General features: G+C 43.3%; 1 protein-coding gene across 3 annotated transcripts in view; it reads right to left on the bottom strand.

Annotated features, from left to right (window-relative positions):
- The window catches only part of ATP10B (ATPase phospholipid transporting 10B (putative)), a 177,947-nt gene that overhangs the window by 49,382 nt on the left and 108,484 nt on the right, over positions 1-20,081 (bottom strand). For all 3 annotated transcript variants that reach the window (XM_070414482.1, XM_070414480.1, XM_070414481.1), the window contains 3 exons: positions 14,332-14,536; positions 2,283-2,368; positions 790-896 (listed from right to left, as the gene is read on the bottom strand). In XM_070414482.1, the coding sequence (XP_070270583.1) occupies positions 790-896; positions 2,283-2,368; positions 14,332-14,536 (398 nt within the window). The remainder of the gene's footprint in view (positions 1-789; positions 897-2,282; positions 2,369-14,331; positions 14,537-20,081) is intronic.

Raw genomic sequence — 20,081 nt, 5'->3', positions numbered from 1 at the left:
GCATCCTAGTGAATACAAGACCCAGAGACATGTATTCTGGAGTCCTCCAGTGCAAGTAGACACCTTGGGGAGACCGTGTTTTCCCTACAGAGGAAGAAGTCTGCAATTGTCAACGTTACAACCGATATTTATCGAGAACCCATGGAGCACCAGGTTCTAGGTACCAGGAATACAGTAGTCATAAGATTTTAGATTTCATTGTAAGATGTGTTGCTATGTTTTTAATTGGGAAGCAAAATGGCAGTACAAGGTCACATATACCATCGTAACCGCAGCCATAACATGAATAAAGATAAATAATATCTGCAAAACACAATGAAAACCCATCACATTTTTACATGCTAGATGCACTGCTTTTCATGTGTTGGGTCATTTGACCCTCACAAGTACAAAGGCAGATATAAATGTTTTCCCCAGTGGTTAGATGAGGAAGCTGAGGCACAAAAGGTGAAGTTATTAAGTTTGGTGAGGTTATTCCTCAGGCTCAATAAGATACACTTCATCTTGCCTATATAGTTAGTGTCACAAAACCATTGGAGGTAAAGGAGAAGGAATCTCCCTCCCTGTCTTGTTCAGTTGAGTGACAGTAACTTGAAATCTATTATGTCTCCTGTGGACTGAGTGAGCAGCTGTGATTCCAGCCTCAGTTTGCTTAGCTGAGAAATGGGAGGTTACATGACTCTACCCCTTAGAACTGATGTGAGTTTCCCCTGGTGGAGATGGATTTGGAGGAGGGGATAGAGGAGGGAAGGTAGAGGGGGACCAAAGAAACTGTCCAGGGACAATGACCTGCATAGATGACAATGCCAACAGCCACCTCGGTGTTTCTGATGGTGCAGCCTCGGAGCAAAAGACTCTCACTGCCAAAGCCGGTCCTGGTCTGGTCAGGATGCTCCCTGGGGATGAGGAAAGACAGGGAGTAGTTTGATGGCTTCTCCATGCCGTCACTGGGCACAATGGTATCTCCACGGCATCCCAGAACTAGAAGCAGTAAGTGAACACGATCCCTATCCTCCCTCTTTTTCAGAAGAGGGATATTAACTCGGAATCTAGTCTCCATGTTCAAGTGCAACTCCTGATTGTCCTGGGAAGCTGGGCCCTGAGAGGGAATGTCCTACCCAAAGGAAATCCTCACCCCCCACCTGAAAGGGATCTGGCTTCTGGACCTACAGGGACACATGTGTTCCCTCCAGGCTGTGGTCTCGTGCTTGCTGTCACCTGGCTGCGGGGACGGAACTGCACAAGCTGACCGTCCAAGTCCACAGCCGACACCAGGCAGTCCTGCCTCTTGGATGTGAGCCGGGTCAGGAAGGGCAGCTGGCGGACTCCTCTCCTCCAGCTCCTTCTCTCGCTGGCCTTGCTCCTGTACGACCCTCCTCTGGCTCCATCTCATAAAATAAACAGACCTCAAGGGAGGTGGTCAGGGGCCTTGGTGCGATGAAGGGGAGGCGACTTCTTAGAGCGGGATCGAGGTTTTTTTTTTCTCGCTCCAGGCTCAGGGAAAGTGCACTTTTTTGTCGCACACTAGAAAATTCTGAGTCCAACTAACACCAGGTTTTACCCCGTGTCTGGCCCTTCTTCCACCTGATGCCTTTCCTTTGGGAGTTTTCAGAAGTTTAAACATAACTTCCCCACAACACTGGCGTGAAGAAAAATAATAATCAGAACCTTTAGGGCTTTTTCTCCTTCTAGGTCTTCAATACTTCCTTTTCCAGGGCTGGTATATGTGGGGTTTTTTATGTATTAACTCAATCATCATGACAGCCTTGTAAGATAGGGTCATGTAATTGTACCCACTTTATAGATAGGGAAACTGAGGCAAGTTCAGAGAGATAGTAAGGGGCAGAGCAGAGATTCAAACCCAGGAAGCCTGGCTCCAGAGAGCTCTATTGTAACTCAAAATACCTTTTAACACTAATTATTCCTTACTGTGTTTACAAACTGCATTGTCTGATGTTATTTTATTTGACTTTTCAAGGCTCTGGGAAGTAAGCAGGGTGGTCATCCTTCCTCGTGAAAAAGGTGAAGCTCAGAGAGGATGACAGAGTTTCCCAGAGCCACACACCTAGGACACGGGGCATCCTAGGACTCGGGAACCCAGGCCACAGACACCAAACCTCCTGCGGTTTTCACTGAGGTTTCTCTAGCTGTTCTTTGTGATAAAAAAAAGAAAGAAATTTCCTCAGGACCCGAATGCTTATTTGTTTGGCCATTTTAAGGAAAAAATGTTTCTCGCTGAAGAGGAGATATTTACTAGCAGCACATGGGCATGAGATACTTACATGTAACCCTTAAATTTGTTGAGGCGGTTGTTGGGTTTCTCACACACGATGGTGTTGTGGAAGTGTTCTGGTTTGAACTGGGCCTCCTGTGAGAGAGAGGATGTCACAAGATTATTAAGAGGGATCTACTTTTCATAGATCATCGGGGCTCTAATTGTTGGGAATAAGGTAATCCCTGCTTTATCGCAATGTGATAGTTGTCATGTATTAGAAGACAAAGTTAAATCCTCATGGAAGAGGCAAACCTAGATGCAAATAAAATTTGGATTGACAGCAGAGAAAAGGGAGTGAATTTATGGCTGAAAGCTCCAAGGTACAACTAGCTGTTCAAAGGGGCAAATTGATTAGAAGAAATGATAGCATTTCCTGGCTTCGTCCATTGGATCTGTGGAGGCACCAGCAGAACGTCTGGTGTTACTTGCACAGCACACTGTCCTGGTGAACATTCTTGGAGCCAAGTACTTGAAACACTTCCTTGACTCTCCATTTTTTCTCTTTCATTAGGTATTTTAGTTATATAACCTTTCTGGCCCAGTGGGGTTGGGGATACAACTAGTGGTGGGGAAATCTTGCTTTCTAATTCTAGGACTACTACTATGTTCAACTCCCGAGCCTCAGTTTCCCCATGTGTAGAATGGGACTAGTGCCACCCCCCTTGTCCATCTCATTTGTGCCCCAGGAGACAGAATCCAAGTGGGAGAGGAGTGAGAGCAGCGTGCTAAGCAAATCGAAGGAAGAAATGCTAGGGGCAGGACTGGAAACAGTTGCTTGGGTAGAGCTTTTAGCACAGGGAGCGAATTTATGGCTGAAAGCTCCAAGGTACAGCTGTTCAAAGGGGCAAATTGATTAGAAGAAATGATAGCATTTTCTGGCTTCGTGTAAATATACTGTCCATTGGATCTGTGGAGGCACCAGCATAAATAAACTCTCCAGTCACTTGAAATAAATTACCCATCCAGGAGTTTCTAAAAATATGGCCCTTTTCCCTCCAGGTATCGATTCTTTCAGGGACAAACACTTGCCGAGTTCTGAGATGATGACAAATCATGCTGTAATTTGTCAGCTGCTTTCGTGCCCTGATTAAGCTGTGTGCTTCACTCTGATCCATCCACTCGGCTCGCTGCTGGCTTTCTGAGTCCAAACATAGTTCAGGGAGGAGTGGTCTCGGAGTCTGAGAGCTAAAGATCTTGCTGCAGTGAGTCCCCGATGTCTGTTTAATGGGACCTGGTGGATCCCTGGTAATGGCCAAGTTTCCCTTTCTTGTCCCAGTGCCCTTCCTCTTAAAGTGCCCCTTGCTTTGCTTTGCCTCTGGGCATTGGCCTAGGGTCCTCTGTCTGACTCCCTCTCCTCTTGGAGAAGTGACCTTGCCCTTTCTAACCACCAGTCCCCTGGGCCACCTTCCTTCCCTCCCCAAGATGGGCTGTGGAGAGGAGTGTGTGGGCCCTGCTGCATCGAAAGACAACCCCTCAGGCCCTGCTTCCTTTGAAGCATTTGCCGAAACTTACTCCTGGGAGCTGTGAGGAGAGACCAAGGACAGGAGGGCATCGCCACGCCTTCCAACCCTGCCAGGCCCTTAATTGAATCAGGAGTTTGGATTTCCTTCTGATTCCCTGCCTCACAGCTTCTCTTAGCTTGTGGATGAAGCTCACCTAAGCAACTTCTCTTCCCACCAAGCCTTCTACCGAAGGCACTGACCCTGGTGGAAGTCTCCCTAACAGCAAAATGGCCAGAAAAAGACAAAGTCTTCCCAGAAAGAAAAGTGCATGTCTCTGCATTCTCCGGGCCAAGCCTACCTTCCCTGAGCACATAGTATGTTCCAGGAACCTTCCATTAAGTCCTCACAGTAGCCTTAAGAGTTTTTGACAGATGTGCAAATGGAGACTGAACTAAAGCCATTGCTTTACAGTTGGTAAGCGGCAGAGCCAGGATTGCAATGGATATGATTGGAATCCAAAGCCAACCATGATCATACTCACTATCATCATCATCATCATCATCATCATCATCATCATCATCACTATCATTATACTTATTCCTCTTCCTTCTGTTAGTGTGATAACTATTGCTCTAGCATCTATTGGATGCTTATTTTGTGTCAAGAACCAACTATGTATTTTATACATGCTATTTCCTTTAATTCCCTAAAAAGGATCTAACTAGTCTCACTCATTCATTCATGCATTCAAGCTTTATTGAATGCTATCTGAACCAGAGTGAGGGAGAATCAGAGAGAAGAGGTGATTGACACAAATCAGTTATTGCAGCTGTAACACCACTCAAAGTTCCCAGTTCAACTCATGTATCAATAACGGTATCTATGAAAGTAGAGGAAGATCAGCCAAGGCCAAGGGTCAGTGTGTAATGACTCCCCAGGCGAACGCACTCCTCACTGACCTATGGCCCAGAAACAGCCAGCTGCCTCCTCCCAGCCCCACTGGGAAGGCCATGGGGAAGCAAACAGCCTGAAATATATTCCAGTAACTGGAACAGGCCATTTCACTTGCACTAGTCTTAACTGTTACTTTTCTAGGCTGAGTTTCCACTGTTCTTCACAGTTGAATTTCAAGTTGGTCTGTACATATAATTGCATAAAGGCATAAAGGCATGAATGCTCTTTTGAAATACTTTGTAGTTTTCTGGTGATCACTGTCCACTCTACTCCTCTTTCATGAAAAACCATTTAACTTCCTTATGGGAAACTATCTCCCCTCCATGGTTTCACAATTTCAATGGGAATTTAGTCAAGATGCCCTGCCCCCTAGACTCTCCCACTGTGGGACTTTGACTTGAGTGGAATGACTCAAGGAGGAAAAAACAAATGAGACCATTAAGTAACTGCTGCTACCCATCTCTCCCACTGCACTGTTTCCTGGTTCTTGTTTCTGAGCCTGAGTCTTCTGCTTTCCTTTCATTCTGTGAGCTATATTGTGTGCTTCTTCCTGTCCATCCCATCCCCCGCCACATTTTTTTGCAATAATTCTGTTTTGCTTAGTTAAATCATTTCTGTTGCTTGCAGACAGAATCCTAACCAACACAGTGGCCTACTCAGTTGCATGGGCATATCTGGGCCTTTAAAAGATAATGATGTTTATTAATTTGGTAACGTTACAGTTCAGAAAATGCTGCCTCTTATTTATTTGACCTTATTTGATCTTCACAACTCTCCCGTGACATGTTCAGGACAGGTTATTCTGTTTTATTGGAGATAAAATGAAACGTTGATTACTCTCAAGTAATTTACCCAAGGTCTCACAGCTCATGAGCACAGGTTTGTCTGGTTCTAAGCTGTGCACTGTTCTTTGCTTAATTTAACTAATTAATGCTGTTTGCCAACAGAGCAAACCCTCTTGGCTCTTTTCATGATTTCTTTGCAAGTTTTCCATATTGATAATTCTCTTAAACTTTCATAGCCAAGCTCAAGAGTTACACCTCTTAAGGACCCTCTGTTCACCACATACCATTGCAATCTCTCCTTCCTTTGAACCTAGACAATTCTTAAATATCTATGCCACTCACTTTAAATTTATCTTATACTTTTAAGTGTCAAGTATCAAGTTGTTTCTACAAGCCAATTGGTAGATTAAGTATGGCAAATGGTCCACATATTCCCATATACACCCACATGTCATCTGTAGACAGAATAAAAATAAGTCTCACTTATATATGGTTTTCCAATTTCTACAGGAATTCCTGAAATCAATAAATTACAAATCCATTTTAAGAAGTCATCAAATTCATAGTAACTCTTTGTTATTCTTTTCTTAAATAAAGGACTCTGAAAGGACAACTACTTTCAGGGAGGAGAGCTTGGAGGGGTGGGTTAAGATTTCCAACAATTTTTGATAGACACAGGGATTTAAATTTAAAGAAAAATGGAGCCCTAGCCCTAAGGTCTTAGAGGACAGAAAGTATATCTTAGTGCACTTTGAAAGCCCTCCACAGCCATTAGGAAATATTCAAGGATGGTGCTGTTAATTGAAAAAAGGAGAAATTAGCTCAACCCTTTCTTTAAACGCAGAATGCATTTATTTACAGAGTTGTTACTATGACCTGAGATGGGTATGAAAAAGAAGAGTTGAACCAGGGATCACCAAGCTTTTGTGCAGCTCTGAGAGTCTGTTACCCATGCAATCCTCAGGCTAGAACCACCCCTACCACTTCACTACCCCCACACCACACAGGGGTTAGGGTGGCAAAGCAGCAGTGGTAACTCATTAGTAGTGCATGCCTGTGGACTCTGCAGGGACCAGGGTTACAGGGTACACAATCTCCACCAACCCTGGCAGCTATTAGAAGGAGGTACACTGCAACCTTGCAAGAATGCTATTTAAAGTTTTTTTTTTGCATACTAGTTTGGATAAATTGTAGAAGCAAATGTTCTTCATGCCCCAGATGCTGAGCCAGTTAACAGAGGTTTCCTTCCTGGCATACAAATTAACTTGCTGATTTCTGAGAATCCTCTCTGAAAACTAATGACAGTTACCAGCACTTGATAACCTTCTTGCTTCCGGGTGGGGTAGAAGTCCTTTTCAAGATCAGCCACCATAGGCTGACTGGCAGCTACTGTCCCCTCTGATCTGGGTGAGGAAATGGTCTGCATATTCAATGATTCTGGGTCCCTCCTACGAAAGCACACAGATTGGTCTGGAGGGCTCTGCCTTATCGTCCATGTGCCCTTTTCTCAAGTGGACAACTGTTGACTAAATGTAATCTTGAAATCTTTCCTTTAAAAATTATTTATTTTATTAATATTTTTAAAAATATATTTTTATTGATTTCAGAGAGGGAGAGAGAGGGAGAGATAGAAACATCAATGATGAGAGAGAGCCACTGGTAGGCTGCCTCCTGCACTCCCCACACTAGGAATGGAGCCCACAAACCGGGCACGTGCCTTAACCGGGTATTGAATCATGATCTCCTGGTTCATAGGTCGACACTCAACCACTGAGCCATAGCAGCTGGCCTTGAAATCTTTCTTTTTAAATTGAGGTAAAATTATATTAGTTTTCGGTGTCAACATAAGAGTACTGAGGTCATGGCAAAAGAAGTCAGGAGTCAATTTGAAGAAGTTCCCACTGAGTGGGACAATCAACAAAGGTAATAACTGCACTGATATGACATCCACCAATATGATTAAATCCACAAGCTCATACGGATAATAAAAAGGAAAAAACCTCATCAGTCACCTCTGAAGGATGCTAGGGAGTCAACTCATCTAACGTTGACATAAACATGCACAGACACAAATCTAACCAGAATCTGATTTAGGCAGGAGATCTAACTACCAATGTTAGAAATATGTTGCACGGGGAAGCATGTTAAATGGCACCACAGGGAGACAGTGCAATCGAGACTACAGTGGGGCCTTGACTTACGAGTGTCCCGACTAACGAGTTTTTTGAGATACCAGCTGTCTCTCGGCCCGATTTTTTGCATTGAGTTGCTAGAGTAATTTGAGTTAACGAGCTCGATCTCAGAACGAATTAAACTCGTAAGTCAAGACCCACTGTATAGGAGATTTTACAGGACAGATAACCTGGTTTACTCAGAAACAAAAACTAAGTATGCAAGAAAAAAAAAAAAGCAGAATAGGCAATCTATAGAGCAAGAGGTTTAATAATCTAATCTCAATATTTGCATACTGATTCAGACAAATTAAAAATATCCAACACTGACCTGAAAGTTGATATCATGGAATTATCTTTAATATTTTAGGTATGACAATGATATAATGGTACATTTAAAAAATCATATTTTTAAGAGATAGATATTGAAACATTTATGGGTGAAATGATGTGATATGGAAGATTTCCTTCAAAAACAGTTTGCAGAGAGAACAGGGAGGGAATAAAGATAAAACAGGATTGATCATGAGTTGATTATTGAAATTAGGTGGGTACCTAAAAATTATCATATTATTCTCTCTGCTTTTGTATATACTTGAACATTTCCATAATAAAAAGAAAAAAAGAAAGAAAGAAAAAAGGAACTCTGCCCAAGTTTAAATCTGAGCTCAGCCAATTGTGAAATGCAAATAACCAAAGTGCTTATCTCATAGAATTATCTCTGAGGAGTGGAAAGAGATGATAGGTATACAGCACTTAGAAGAACTGTCTATGCCTATTTTTTGTGCTCAATCAAGTTATTTAGTGATACTACTTATTATGATATATTATTATGTAGATCCTATATTAAAAGAACCCTAAACAACATGATCTCAGCTCAACATTTAAGCAGTTATCAACAGGTAGAAAGACAGTATTATTCTTAACAGAAATATGGAACAGCCTGTTAGGGGCAGGAAAGGGGATTTTCCCCTGGTTCTCAGGGCAGGTGAGGTTGAGGTGACAGGCTGCTACCTTTTGCTTTATTTAAGGTGCATCATCACTGAACTGGCATGGCCATAAATGACTCCCTACCCCACCTCAAGTCTGTCAGAAAAGTGCTCCTCTGCCTCAATACAGGGTGGGAAGAGCAGGTTTACGGTTGTTCGTATGGAAAGTAATATGATCATTAATTAATAATAGAAGAGTAAAGTTAGCGTTTCACGTACACACAACTGTAAACCACCTTTGGCCCACTCCTGTATGTTAGTCAGCACACTCTTGCACTGCAGAGGGTCCAAGCTACAATGGCTGTTCCCAATTGAGCAAACGGGTTAAAAACACTAACCATCGGTGGAATGCAAGCTAATTAAAAGGGAGAGCCAAGTAAGACTCTTTAACCTGGGCAATATACAGGTAAGCACAATTAGTACAATAATCAATGATGCCGAGGCCAGTGCTTCCAAACTTTAATGTGCACATAAATCACATGGGGATCTTGTTAAATTGCAGACTCTGGTTCTGTCTGGGGTAGGGCGTGAGATTCTACATTTATCACAAACTCTCAAGTATGTTGAAGAGGCTAGTTCGCGTCTCACTTGGTGTCACAAATTCTTGGTTGGCACCAGGAAATAATCTGACACACGCTTCCATAAAAATTAGGATCTGGTGATTTGAATGACAGGTACCAATTGGTCCAAAATGGCATCACTCCTGCTAAAGCCCATGATACCAAACCTAGATTTAATACCTGACCTAACTGCTGTTTTAACTGTTCCCACTAATGCAACCTTAATCAACCAGTCTAAAATTTTCTGGTCAACATCAATGAGGTAATCTATTATGTTGGGGTCTCTCCATTAATCCCTCCCTCCCCCCCACTAAAGGAAGAGGCAATCAGCACAATAAAAACCCTCACCACTCCTTTCCCTCCAAAAGATGCCCTAGTCTAAAATTAATCCTTTTTTAAATTTTGTTAATAGCTCCCTTGCCAACCCTTCTTCCTATAAAAACTTTCCACATTTTACAACTCCTTAGAGCGCCATTTTAGTTACTAGATGGGATTCTGCCTGATTTGTGAATCCCTTAATAAAGCCAATTACACCTTCAATTTACTCAGGAATGTGTTTGATGTGAAATACTAATTGGAAGAATTCATTTCTGATTCTTTGGTTTGATAACTGCCCAATTTCCCAAAATGAATGGCACACACTCATTTCCAGATGTTAAATGCCTAGTGCCCATCTTGGAAATCCTTTTAAAGAAGAGGAATTAGGTATCAGAATGTCACCAAAGAGAAAACTGTACATTTAATTCTCTAATGATGTTCTCTTAGCATAATCCCAATTTCAGATTCCTCCCCTTTTGGCCCCTTTCCCAGCAATGGGGTGTGGGAATAAATATTTCATGAAAAGTCAATAATTTTGTGAATTCAAAGATGGTTTATCACAATAAAAGTTCCAACTGAGAAAAAACTTGGCTAGGTCGAGTTGCATTCTGAAAAGAGGATTTTGAAACCAACTCTTTGGCGACCTTGAGAATGACTTGCTATGTCATAGAAGGAAGACTCTTTTGAGAAGCTCTTTCATATTTTAGAATTTCATTTGAATTTCACTTCTCACCTGTTGTGATCATGGGTGTTCCACAGCCCAGCCTAACATTTCCCTCAAATTTGCACAGTAATGTTAAAAATTATTGTGCTTAAAAATGGTTCTGCAATTAAATAAGTCTGGAAAGCTCAGAGTTAGGGAGTTGAACCAGCCTCTGGACTCCAATTCTTCTCAGAGACCTTAGTATGTTAATGTATACTGGAATGCCCAAGAGGACTCCATGGGACACAGGCTTCCCAATCAGATTTGACCATGAATCTTGCTCCTCAAGAATTATCTCGAGCTAAGGGTTTGGCAGATTCCACCTTGAGAAATACTGGTCTTAGGGAGCTGAAAAAAAGTTTGTCTTATTGACTTCAGATTAGCAGAATATAGTAATCTCTCATCATCTGTAAAATGGTGAAAATGGGTGTGGGTACATGTGTTGGGTGGGAGGTTTCCAGAAGTCTCAGTGGCGAGTAAAAACCCTTTGGCAAGGTGAAGGTCTCATAGGCATTAGGGATTGAGAGGGAAAACATGCTAACAAAAATGATTAATACTTATTATTTAAGATATTAAATTTCCAAAAAAACTATATGTAGGTGTTCAAAATTTTCTCTGAGACAACTGATCAAATTTGCCCTTTCTGTACCTCAGCATTTTCATTTGTAAAATGGGAATAGTAATGTCCACCTCACACAGAGGTTGCAAGGACTAAAAGAGACAATGCATGGAAAAACACCAGTGTAGGGAGAAGCACAAAGATGGCACTTTTGTTCTCATTGCTGTTCGGGTTTTTTTGAAGTACTTGAGGTACACCTTCCCTTTGTTGTACAGCTTCCCAAGAAGATGGCGGTAGCCCTGCTGGCATGGTTCAGTGGTTGAGTATTGACCTATGAACCAGGAGGTCACGGTTCAATTCCTGGGCAAGACACATGCTCAGGTTGTAGGCTCAATCCCCAGTAGGGGATGTGCAGGAGGCAGCTAATCAATGATTCTCTTATTATTGACTAGAGGCCTGGTGCAGGAATTCATGCACAGGTGGGGGGTCCCTCTGCCTGGCTGGCAATTGGGCACTTCTTGTCCAGTTGCGGGGGAGGGACTATGGGAGGTTGACTGGCGGTGGGAGGTTGGCTGTGGGAGCGTACTGACCACCACGGGGCAGTTCTGGCATTGAGTGTCTGTGTCCTGGTGGTTAGAGCACGTCATAGCTACCAACCCATAGTCCAGTTGTAACAGTCACTTAGGCTATTATATATATATTTCTCTCTCTCTCTCTCTCCCCCCCCCTCATCCAGTCCTCTCTGAAATTAATAAAAATATATTTTAAAAAGGTGGTGACAGGTTCATATAAAGATAATTTGGGGAAACATTTTAAAAATATGCATGTCCAGACCTGGGGCATGTACATTAAAAAACACACAAATCCCTGTAATGTAACTGGGGGCAAATTCTTAAATTGTAGTCTCACCTCTTTTGCAGTAGTCCTGGAATATGTTCCTTGGGATAAAAGGTTTCTGTGGTTAAATGTTTAAAAAGTGAAACTTGTGTCACTAGTAGCTGCCCCAGCAGTTCCCTGGGGTTTTTTGAAGTATCTGAGAAGTCCTTCAGTGCACAATATTTGCAAACTTTTCCTTCTGAATTTATCTCACTTTTTATCTGACCTTGCAACATGTACGTTTATTGCAACTCTCATCAATGTCTTTGTTCAATATATTTGAGAAAAACTATATAATACAGAGTTAAGCAGAAGAGAATTCTACCCATTTCAGAAATCTTTTTATACTAAAGACATAAGGGAGAATCAAGGTAACAAAGAGCAGCCAATTCCTCTTCCCCAGGCAGCTAAGCCTAGTTTTATTCCCACTACTTATATGTGGAAAGATTATTGAAAACTAGAGGCCCGGTGAATGAATTTGCGCACGGGTGGGGTCCCTTGGCCTGGCCGGCGATCAGGGCTGATTGGGACCAGTTGGACAATGGACAAACCTGGCTTTGAAATCTGTTTCCGATACTTCCTAGCTCAGTGACCTTGGGCAACTTACTTAACCTTCTCTGCCTCGGTCTCATGTATATAATGGGGACAATAATAGCACCCATCTCACTGGTTTTTTGCCAGGATAAATGAGGTAATCATGCAAAGCCCTTAGTAAGGGCTTAATAAAAGCATATTATTATTACTACTCTTATTACCCATAAAGGGAAAAAGATACACTTGAGCAAAGTCAGGGAGGGAGAATCAATAATTAAAACAGAAGAGGGGATGCTGAAAAACTTCAAGCTCAAGTAAACCTTCCTCCCTTCACAAATGAATTTACCTTTTTCGTAAGTCATTACGCCCAGTACCCTGTGAGGATTCAGGGTTAAGAGTTTGAGAGATGTTATTAAATTGGCTGGTCTATGGCACTGGAGTGTGAATGACCCTTTCATCTGGCTCTTCACTCTAGTCAAATCCCACACTACCTGACTAATTAATATACAAGAAACAGCTTGGGAGCTACTGCCAAAGACAGAGAGAAAAACAAAACTGCCTGGTGAAACTCAACATCACCGACATAACTTCCCGAGAGAGAGAGTAAAAAGGACTCCGAATTGTGATGAGGATGTTGGGGTGAGGAGGCTGACAGGGAGATTTGTAAGCAAATACAAGTTTCACTGTTCCCAGAACTTAAACAAAAAGAAATAGAAATTCTCAAAATGCTTTGCATGTAGCTCCAGCGAGGTGGCAGTTTTACACACTCACATATTCACACGTGTGTGTGTGTGTGTGTGTGCGCGCGTGCACGTGTGCACACGTGCGTGTTTGTAATTGTCATGGTGGATCCATTCCAAGTGTAGTGACTGCAGCCAAGGTAGCAGCGAAAGACCATTTACTGTGGGTCTACTTTGAATCAAACCCTGTATTTTCTTCTTACCTTTTTTTATCTCATAGGAATCTCATGGCCAAACTATGGGACAGTAATCATTCCCATTGCCAGGACGAGAGAACAGACTTCTGAGGACAGGATTAATCATAGGAAAGGGCTTTGATGAAAACTGTCCATTCAGTACTTTGAGAGGCAGAGTGAGCGATGATGGATGGTCTATTCCTGAGAAGTTTCACTAGAGTTAACTGAATGCATGGGCATCTCTGAGGAGGGAAGCACCTGCCCTCTTTATCCTAAATCTCCTGCCTCATCCACTTTCTCCCCAGCCACAGACTGGCAGAGTGAGGAAAAGAGACATAATTTTATTCTTTTCCATGGGCAGAGAAAGGTACCAGATTGGAAATCAACTATTTCAAGGGGAATTTTAGTTGAAAATTAGAATATCACACTCAGTTTCAATCACAACATTTATTGCCTATGAACACCATTGACATTTACTGCCAACTATTTACTGGCCTCTAACTATGTGCCTTTACCTTCATGTTAAATAATTCATGTACATATCATTTAGTCTTTAGAATTATCCTGTGGAGAGGGTACTACTTTTCTACCCATTTTCCAGATGAGGGAATGAAAGTGTGAGAGCAGTAACTTGCCTAAGGCAAGACAACTAATAAATGGCGAAGTTGGGCTTAGAGATGAGCCCTGGGCATTTAATCACCAAACAATAAAGACTTCGCCACGATGTCCAAAGTACCATATATGTAAGTGTGGGGATTAAACAAAAGTGTCAATGATTGCTCCCTGTCCTCAAAGAGGTTTCAGGACTGTTGAGAAGGTAAAATACACACAAATGGAAACAGTTAGCAATGCCTCACTGCAGTTCACGTTGGGGTCAAAGGGATGTGAGAGAAGATTCATGGAGGGAGAGGTTGCTGGAGCTGAGCTGGGCAGGATGAGCAGGGATTAGATAAACACAGCAAAGCAGGTTGGTCCCAGGGTAACTGAACAAATATTAGACTCCTGGGTTTAGAGCAGAGAGCATAGTGTCATCAGATGAACAGAGTGGGTCCCATTTAGGAATTCTGAGGCCTTCAGCAAGTTATTTAACATTCCTATGCCTCAGTTTCCTCATCTGTGATAAGGGGAGAATACCCATTTCAGAGGGAAAAGGAGGCAGTCACTACTTTCCCCTCTACCCACCCGATTATGTTGAACTTTCCAGTAGAGTTGCCTTTGCCCGCAAAGAAGATGTTAGGAAGAGCCCTACCTGCTGAGAGAAGCCCTTCACCACACGCCTTTGCTTGAGGTTTGTCTCTCCGTCCAAGTTGGCCGTTTCCAGGTGGCAGATCCCACTGGGGTCCGAGGAAAAGAGGAGGAGAATGTCGGCCGGGATGATCTCATTGCATCGCATCTGGATGAAGTCTCCCACACGCACATCCCTCCAGTGCTTCTGCACGTAGCTCTGCTCCTTTCTGGGGTGGGAGAAACACAGGGGTCAGCCTGAGTCCTGAGCTTCTCCAGAAACTTGATGAGTGAATGGAGGAAGGTTTTACTTGCACTGAAATATCTCCCAGGCAGCCTGTCACATGACCACTCTGTATTTGACCTTGCCCCTAATGACTACCACCAGAATCTCTCTAGAAAAGCTAAGCATGATCTCTCAAATCCCACCAGTACAAGATCCACCCTTATAATCATCTAGAGTTTTCATTGACTGTTGTCTGTTGACTGGGGACGGTGCTCAGCTTTTGCTTCTGCCAAGGAAAGGAGAAGGTAACGCAGTCATATCAGCATATACTTTGAATATACATCTTTTTCCCAGAATAGCCAGTTATCACCGTATAACCCAGTTATCACAGGGTTGCAAGGAACTAGGGTATAGGAAAGACTGTTTTTGATTATAGGAAGAGAGTGGCCATAGGAAAGGTGAGGATATAGGCCTGTGTATGGGAAGATCTGAGTGGTTCTGAAATAGAGAACTCTGGGTCATTAGGGAATTAGGAAGATGGCACCAGGAACTTTGATTGGATAGAACCCATGTGGTAATAAAATCAGAGGACTACAGAAATCTAAGGATATTATATACTTCCTTTTCCCATCCAATTTATCAAGCTCAGATAATAGCAGTGGCAGCAATAATAGCAAATTTAGCATTTCTACTGTGCCAAGTACTGGTGTTAATTAATGCTTCACTAAATGTACATATCATTTAGTCTTTAGAATTATCCTGTGGAGTAGACACTATTGTATCCATTGCACAAATGAGGAAATTGAGAGTCCAAGAAAAATTTCCCCAGGTCTTACCAAGACGGAGCTGGAACCTGAGCCTGGGTCCAACGTGACACCAAATCCCAGAGTTTTTACTGCTTGGACAGCCCCCCTCCTCAAACACATGCCCCCTCTCCTTTCAGAGGAAGGGCAGCCTCAGCTGGTCCACCGCCCCAAAAGGACTTGCTATTACTCAAGGCAATGCACTCCACTTCAAGGAGCTCTCCTCTTCTACCATTTTAAAAATAACTTAAGGTGTTCATATGCGTCCCATGAAGTCTTCTGGACATGTCAAATTGAATTTAACTTCCCAAGGGCCCTCAATTTTTCTTTCAAGATCAGTCCTGCAGGTTTGGGCTCTTCGGTCTCAGGCTGCGTTTAGAAAGCCCCTCTTTAAATGTGGGAGTTGGAAACAAACCACTAACCCACAAGGTCTTTTTAATGGAGCCCAGCTGGCCTGGAGAGGCAGGTTCTCCTTTGCTGTTTTTCTCTCCTGACACTGAGCCCCTCAGGGCATGTTATTGCTCCTGTTTCTACTGGAATCCGGGCTGCCCTGGGCAGGACAAGTCCACTCTTCCAGAGAAAGAGGCATGACTGGAATTTCCCTTTTGACTTCACAAACATCCCGAGGAGGATAAGGGGTTTGATGTCCACCTCCCTTCTCTGGGGGCCCTCTGGAGAACTCCAGGCAAGCCTTCCTAGGACCCCATTTTCCTTGTCATAAAAGACCCTCCCAGAGACTCTCTCAGTCCCCTGACGTGAATGTGTTTCCCTAAGCAAGTCCAAGAGGAGCTCTCATTAGAGTCTGGGAAGCAATTGGGGCCCTCGGAACTGGAGAGCAAGCAGCCTTGCAACTTTCAAGCCCCTCAGAATTCTGGGGACGTACCCATGTTCCCAGAGAGCTCGGTGCTAAGGTCCACCCATGGATTTTGAGAGCACTTCTGAGCAGTGGGGGCAATGCTCCCGTAGCATTTTACTAAAAATTCTTTTTAGGGAAAAGCATGTCACAGGGTTTTAAGCACTCTCAGTCCATCAGCTTCTTTTATGCTTCCTCTCTTCCCCACATCATGTTTCCTTGCTGCATGAAGAACAGTCACCCCAGATTTGTTTCTCAGTATCATTTCAGAAATACATGCATCTGTTTATTGATGTATTTAGGGTGGATACGCCCCCATGGGAGTGTCGGCGTTGCTGTCAAATAATCCATTTGGGGAAGGGTCCAGGGAAATATTGGTCTCTCTTCAGATCAGCCCTAGGAGCACCTGTTAAATGTCCAAATATAAGGCTGCTTAAAGGAACTGGAATGGGTTCATAGGGTAATGGAGTGATGGCTTTCTCTATTGCTTTTTCCCCCTTTTTGAGAGCATGCCTTAAGAAAGGAGTCTTAAATATTAACAGCAAAATTTCTTCAAGAAACAAACACTTCTCATTTGACTTTCTACCTTCTTCCTCACTTCTCCTCTTCACCATCTGTGTCCTATGGGATAAAGCCTTTGGGGATACTGGGGTATCTGTTGATTGCTATGATCTCAGCACTCCACCTGGCATTTGAAGTAGGATTTAAGGGGAACACTTTGACTCTGAGCAATCTCCTGATTGCCAGCGCTTTCACAGCATGCTGACGCAGGTTTGCAAATGCTAGTTGGGAGTGCTGCATGCATAGGCTTATCAAAGGCAAGTCCAACACACCTCTACCGATTAACACTGCATCTTATTCTTCTCCTTTCTTATAAAGGACTGGCTGCTTATTATGGGATGTGGGTTACTAAGGTGATGGAAGGTTATGGAGATGAGCTTATGGTATACATTTTTTTATGAAGAGTCACTTCTGCGATTGGGCTGTAGTGTTGTTTTGTCAATTGCCACCATGATGACAGGTATCGCACGTCCATGGAGCTGCCCAAGAAGTTGTAAGTTGACCAATCTCTGTCTTCTTCACATTATTCTTTGGATCCCAGGGAGGTCACTGTGACACTGGTGACAATTGCCTCTGTCCTTTCTTTAGACATAGGCCTCTCTCCTTTATGATGGCATGTGGTGGTGAAGAAACATGCTCATTGTAGGCTTCCCTCCCCAAGCCAGGGTGCCCATCTCCCGGCTGTGCTTCTCCAACAGAGGCACGCATACCTCCAGGCACACAGCCCATCGTGTGTCTAGGAGTCACGAAGGTATGAAATCAACATGATTTTGGGGTATTAGTTCTTAAAAAAATTTTTTTTGGTGGCGGATATGGCTTAGTAATTTAGCTGCCTCATAATTTAAAGAATTATATGAACTCAAATATGTTATGTTATGAAATCAGAGGAATTTTAGGGATAAAAAAGGGAGACATCAAGGACACTGCCTTCTTGCACTGGGCCACTCTGTGTTGTTCTCCTGATCCTCTGGGTCCACTTTGTCTCTTCAACTGTCAGGAGCATGAACGTGGAAAAGGCAAGGATGCACAGCCCATGGGGCTCCAGCCAGAGGAGGTGATGACTGGCTGAGTCCAGCTGAGGCGGAAAAGCGTGCTCCTGCATTGAGTGACAGCCAGATGCGGCCAGCTGCAGGCTGGCAGCCACCTGAGAAAGTCATTCCCTGGCTAATCCAGCACATTTGGAACAGCTGACCCAGGTGGACAGGTCCACCCCCTCCCGACACCCCCATCCACTCAGTGAGTCCACACCTGGGAACTGACTGCTATTTTAATTTCATGGAATGTTCACTGATGTTTAAAAATGAGACAAATCAACAATGTGGCTTGGGACAAAGACTCCATCTGGCAGATTCTGCCTCCAGGAGAAATTAAGTGGCGTCATGTTAAATGGCTTTCTGAGAGGAGATAGGGCTTATTAAGAGGTAAATAAACAGCAAGAGAGATTTGTAACCAACCAGATGTCATGGGGAAGCAGATAAAAGGGTGGGGAGGGATGGGGAGAAGAGGACGCTTAAGGTTTCATTTCTCAAATACGTGGGTTTTAGAAAAAAGGGTTCAAGGAACTGGAGTTGAGGGAATTTATCAGGAGGATTAGTTGTCTGTGGGACTTTTAATTTAACAGAGGATGATGCACAGGCCTGCGCTATCCTCCAGGAAGCTTGACAGTCAAGCCCAAAATGGTCAGTGCTGCTGCCCAGGGTAAAAGGAAATGTCAGGGAGAATGAGTGCAGGGCAGGGATTAAGAGCGGGCTTGAATCCCAGCTTCACCATCTATTCCCTGTGTGATCTTGGGCAAGTTACTTAACCACTCGGTGCCTCTGTTTTTTTTCAATTGAAGGTAATATATGCACTTGCCTCAGAAGGATGGGTGATGTGACAGGTAAAGTACTGAGCTCAGGGTTTTGCACTTAGTGCTCAATAAATACAAGCTTCTGTTACGATGATAAGGAGGACAAATGGCTGTTAGTGTTCTGGCAAAGGCCAAGCACTATGAAGCCAGCCCCAGGGTGTTCTTCATGCTGTAGGGACAGCCATTTTAGGCCCTTGATTACATTCTATGGCTTGGGCCCAAGCACACAATGTACAAACACAAGGGACTCTAAAAATCCAAATCTTTTCTCTAAGCCCAGAAAAGAAGGACCCAAACTCAGCAGATTGAAGGCTTAAGGTGCTGGCTACTGAGACAAACTCTCAGGAAAGGGGGCCCTTAAAACCAGGGCTGCCTAGCAAGTCCTTTTGTGGGCCCTGACACACTGATTCTAAAGTTTCTATGGAGAAGCAAAGGACCCAGGATAGTCAACACACTATTGAAGGAGAAGAACAAAGTTGGAGGACTGACTTCAAGACTTACTATAAAGCTATAGCAATCAAGACAGTGTGGTACTGACAAAAGAACAAATAAATAGACAATGGCACAGATGAGAGAGCCAAGAAGCAAACCCACATAAATATAGTCAGCTGCTCCTAATTGCTTCATGTGCCTTCTATTTTCAACGTGTAAGAAGCTTGCTGAGAGCTGTGATGACCTTTAGCCATTTTAACATCCAATCTATCTATTCTTGTTATGGCCTCACCAGTAGAGACTTCCAACAATGATAATATATTATAATAGAATATACTATAAATATTATATATAATATATATCATATATAAATCAAATATAATAAATATAACAAGCTTATATCTATTGAGTGCCTGTAATGAACCCAGCACTTAACCTATATTACCACTTAGCTATCAAATAATGAAACAACTTTTGTTATTACCATTATATCTGTATTTCATAGATGAGAAACTTAGACCCCAAAAGGTTATCTTGTAAGGTCAAGGTTATCTTTATAGCTGTGTTTTTCAGGCCGTATGAGTGACAGCTGTAAGAGCTTCATGGCTTATTGTGGTCTCCTGGTTCTGTTTGGGAGGGAGGTGCAAAGCGATGAGGCCTCAGAAGGTGGTGCCATAGGCATCAAGGAGGCTGGCTTGAGGATAGAAGCCTCACCTTTCCATATTGTGAGCTCCTTAGTGGCAAACAGAAGCCATAAATCCTCATCCGCTGAAATACTCATCATGCTGACACAGTGCAGAGCTTTGGTGACGCCTGAGTTCTTGCTTTATGACTCTTCCACCCATTGAGTTTCAGGGAAGACCTCATGCACCCTATCCTGAAATGACAAGCTGAATTGGCCCAAATAGTTTATGGTCTTCTGTGAGCCCAGCAGTGGGAGGAGGGCAGGCACTTGCAAAATTAACGCTTCCCAAGAGGAGCCTAGTTTGCAGCTGACCTGTGGGATGGATGCACTGGTCTGCTGGTCCACAAACTCCAGCCAATGGCGCTT

This window comes from Myotis yumanensis, unplaced genomic scaffold (assembly GCF_028538775.1).
Source record: "Myotis yumanensis isolate MYYU_CA2020_CCGP unplaced genomic scaffold, mMyoYum1.0.hap1 SCAF_5, whole genome shotgun sequence".
In the NCBI taxonomy this organism is placed as follows: domain Eukaryota; kingdom Metazoa; phylum Chordata; class Mammalia; order Chiroptera; family Vespertilionidae; genus Myotis; species Myotis yumanensis.
This window is presented reverse-complemented; position numbering and strand designations above follow the sequence as displayed.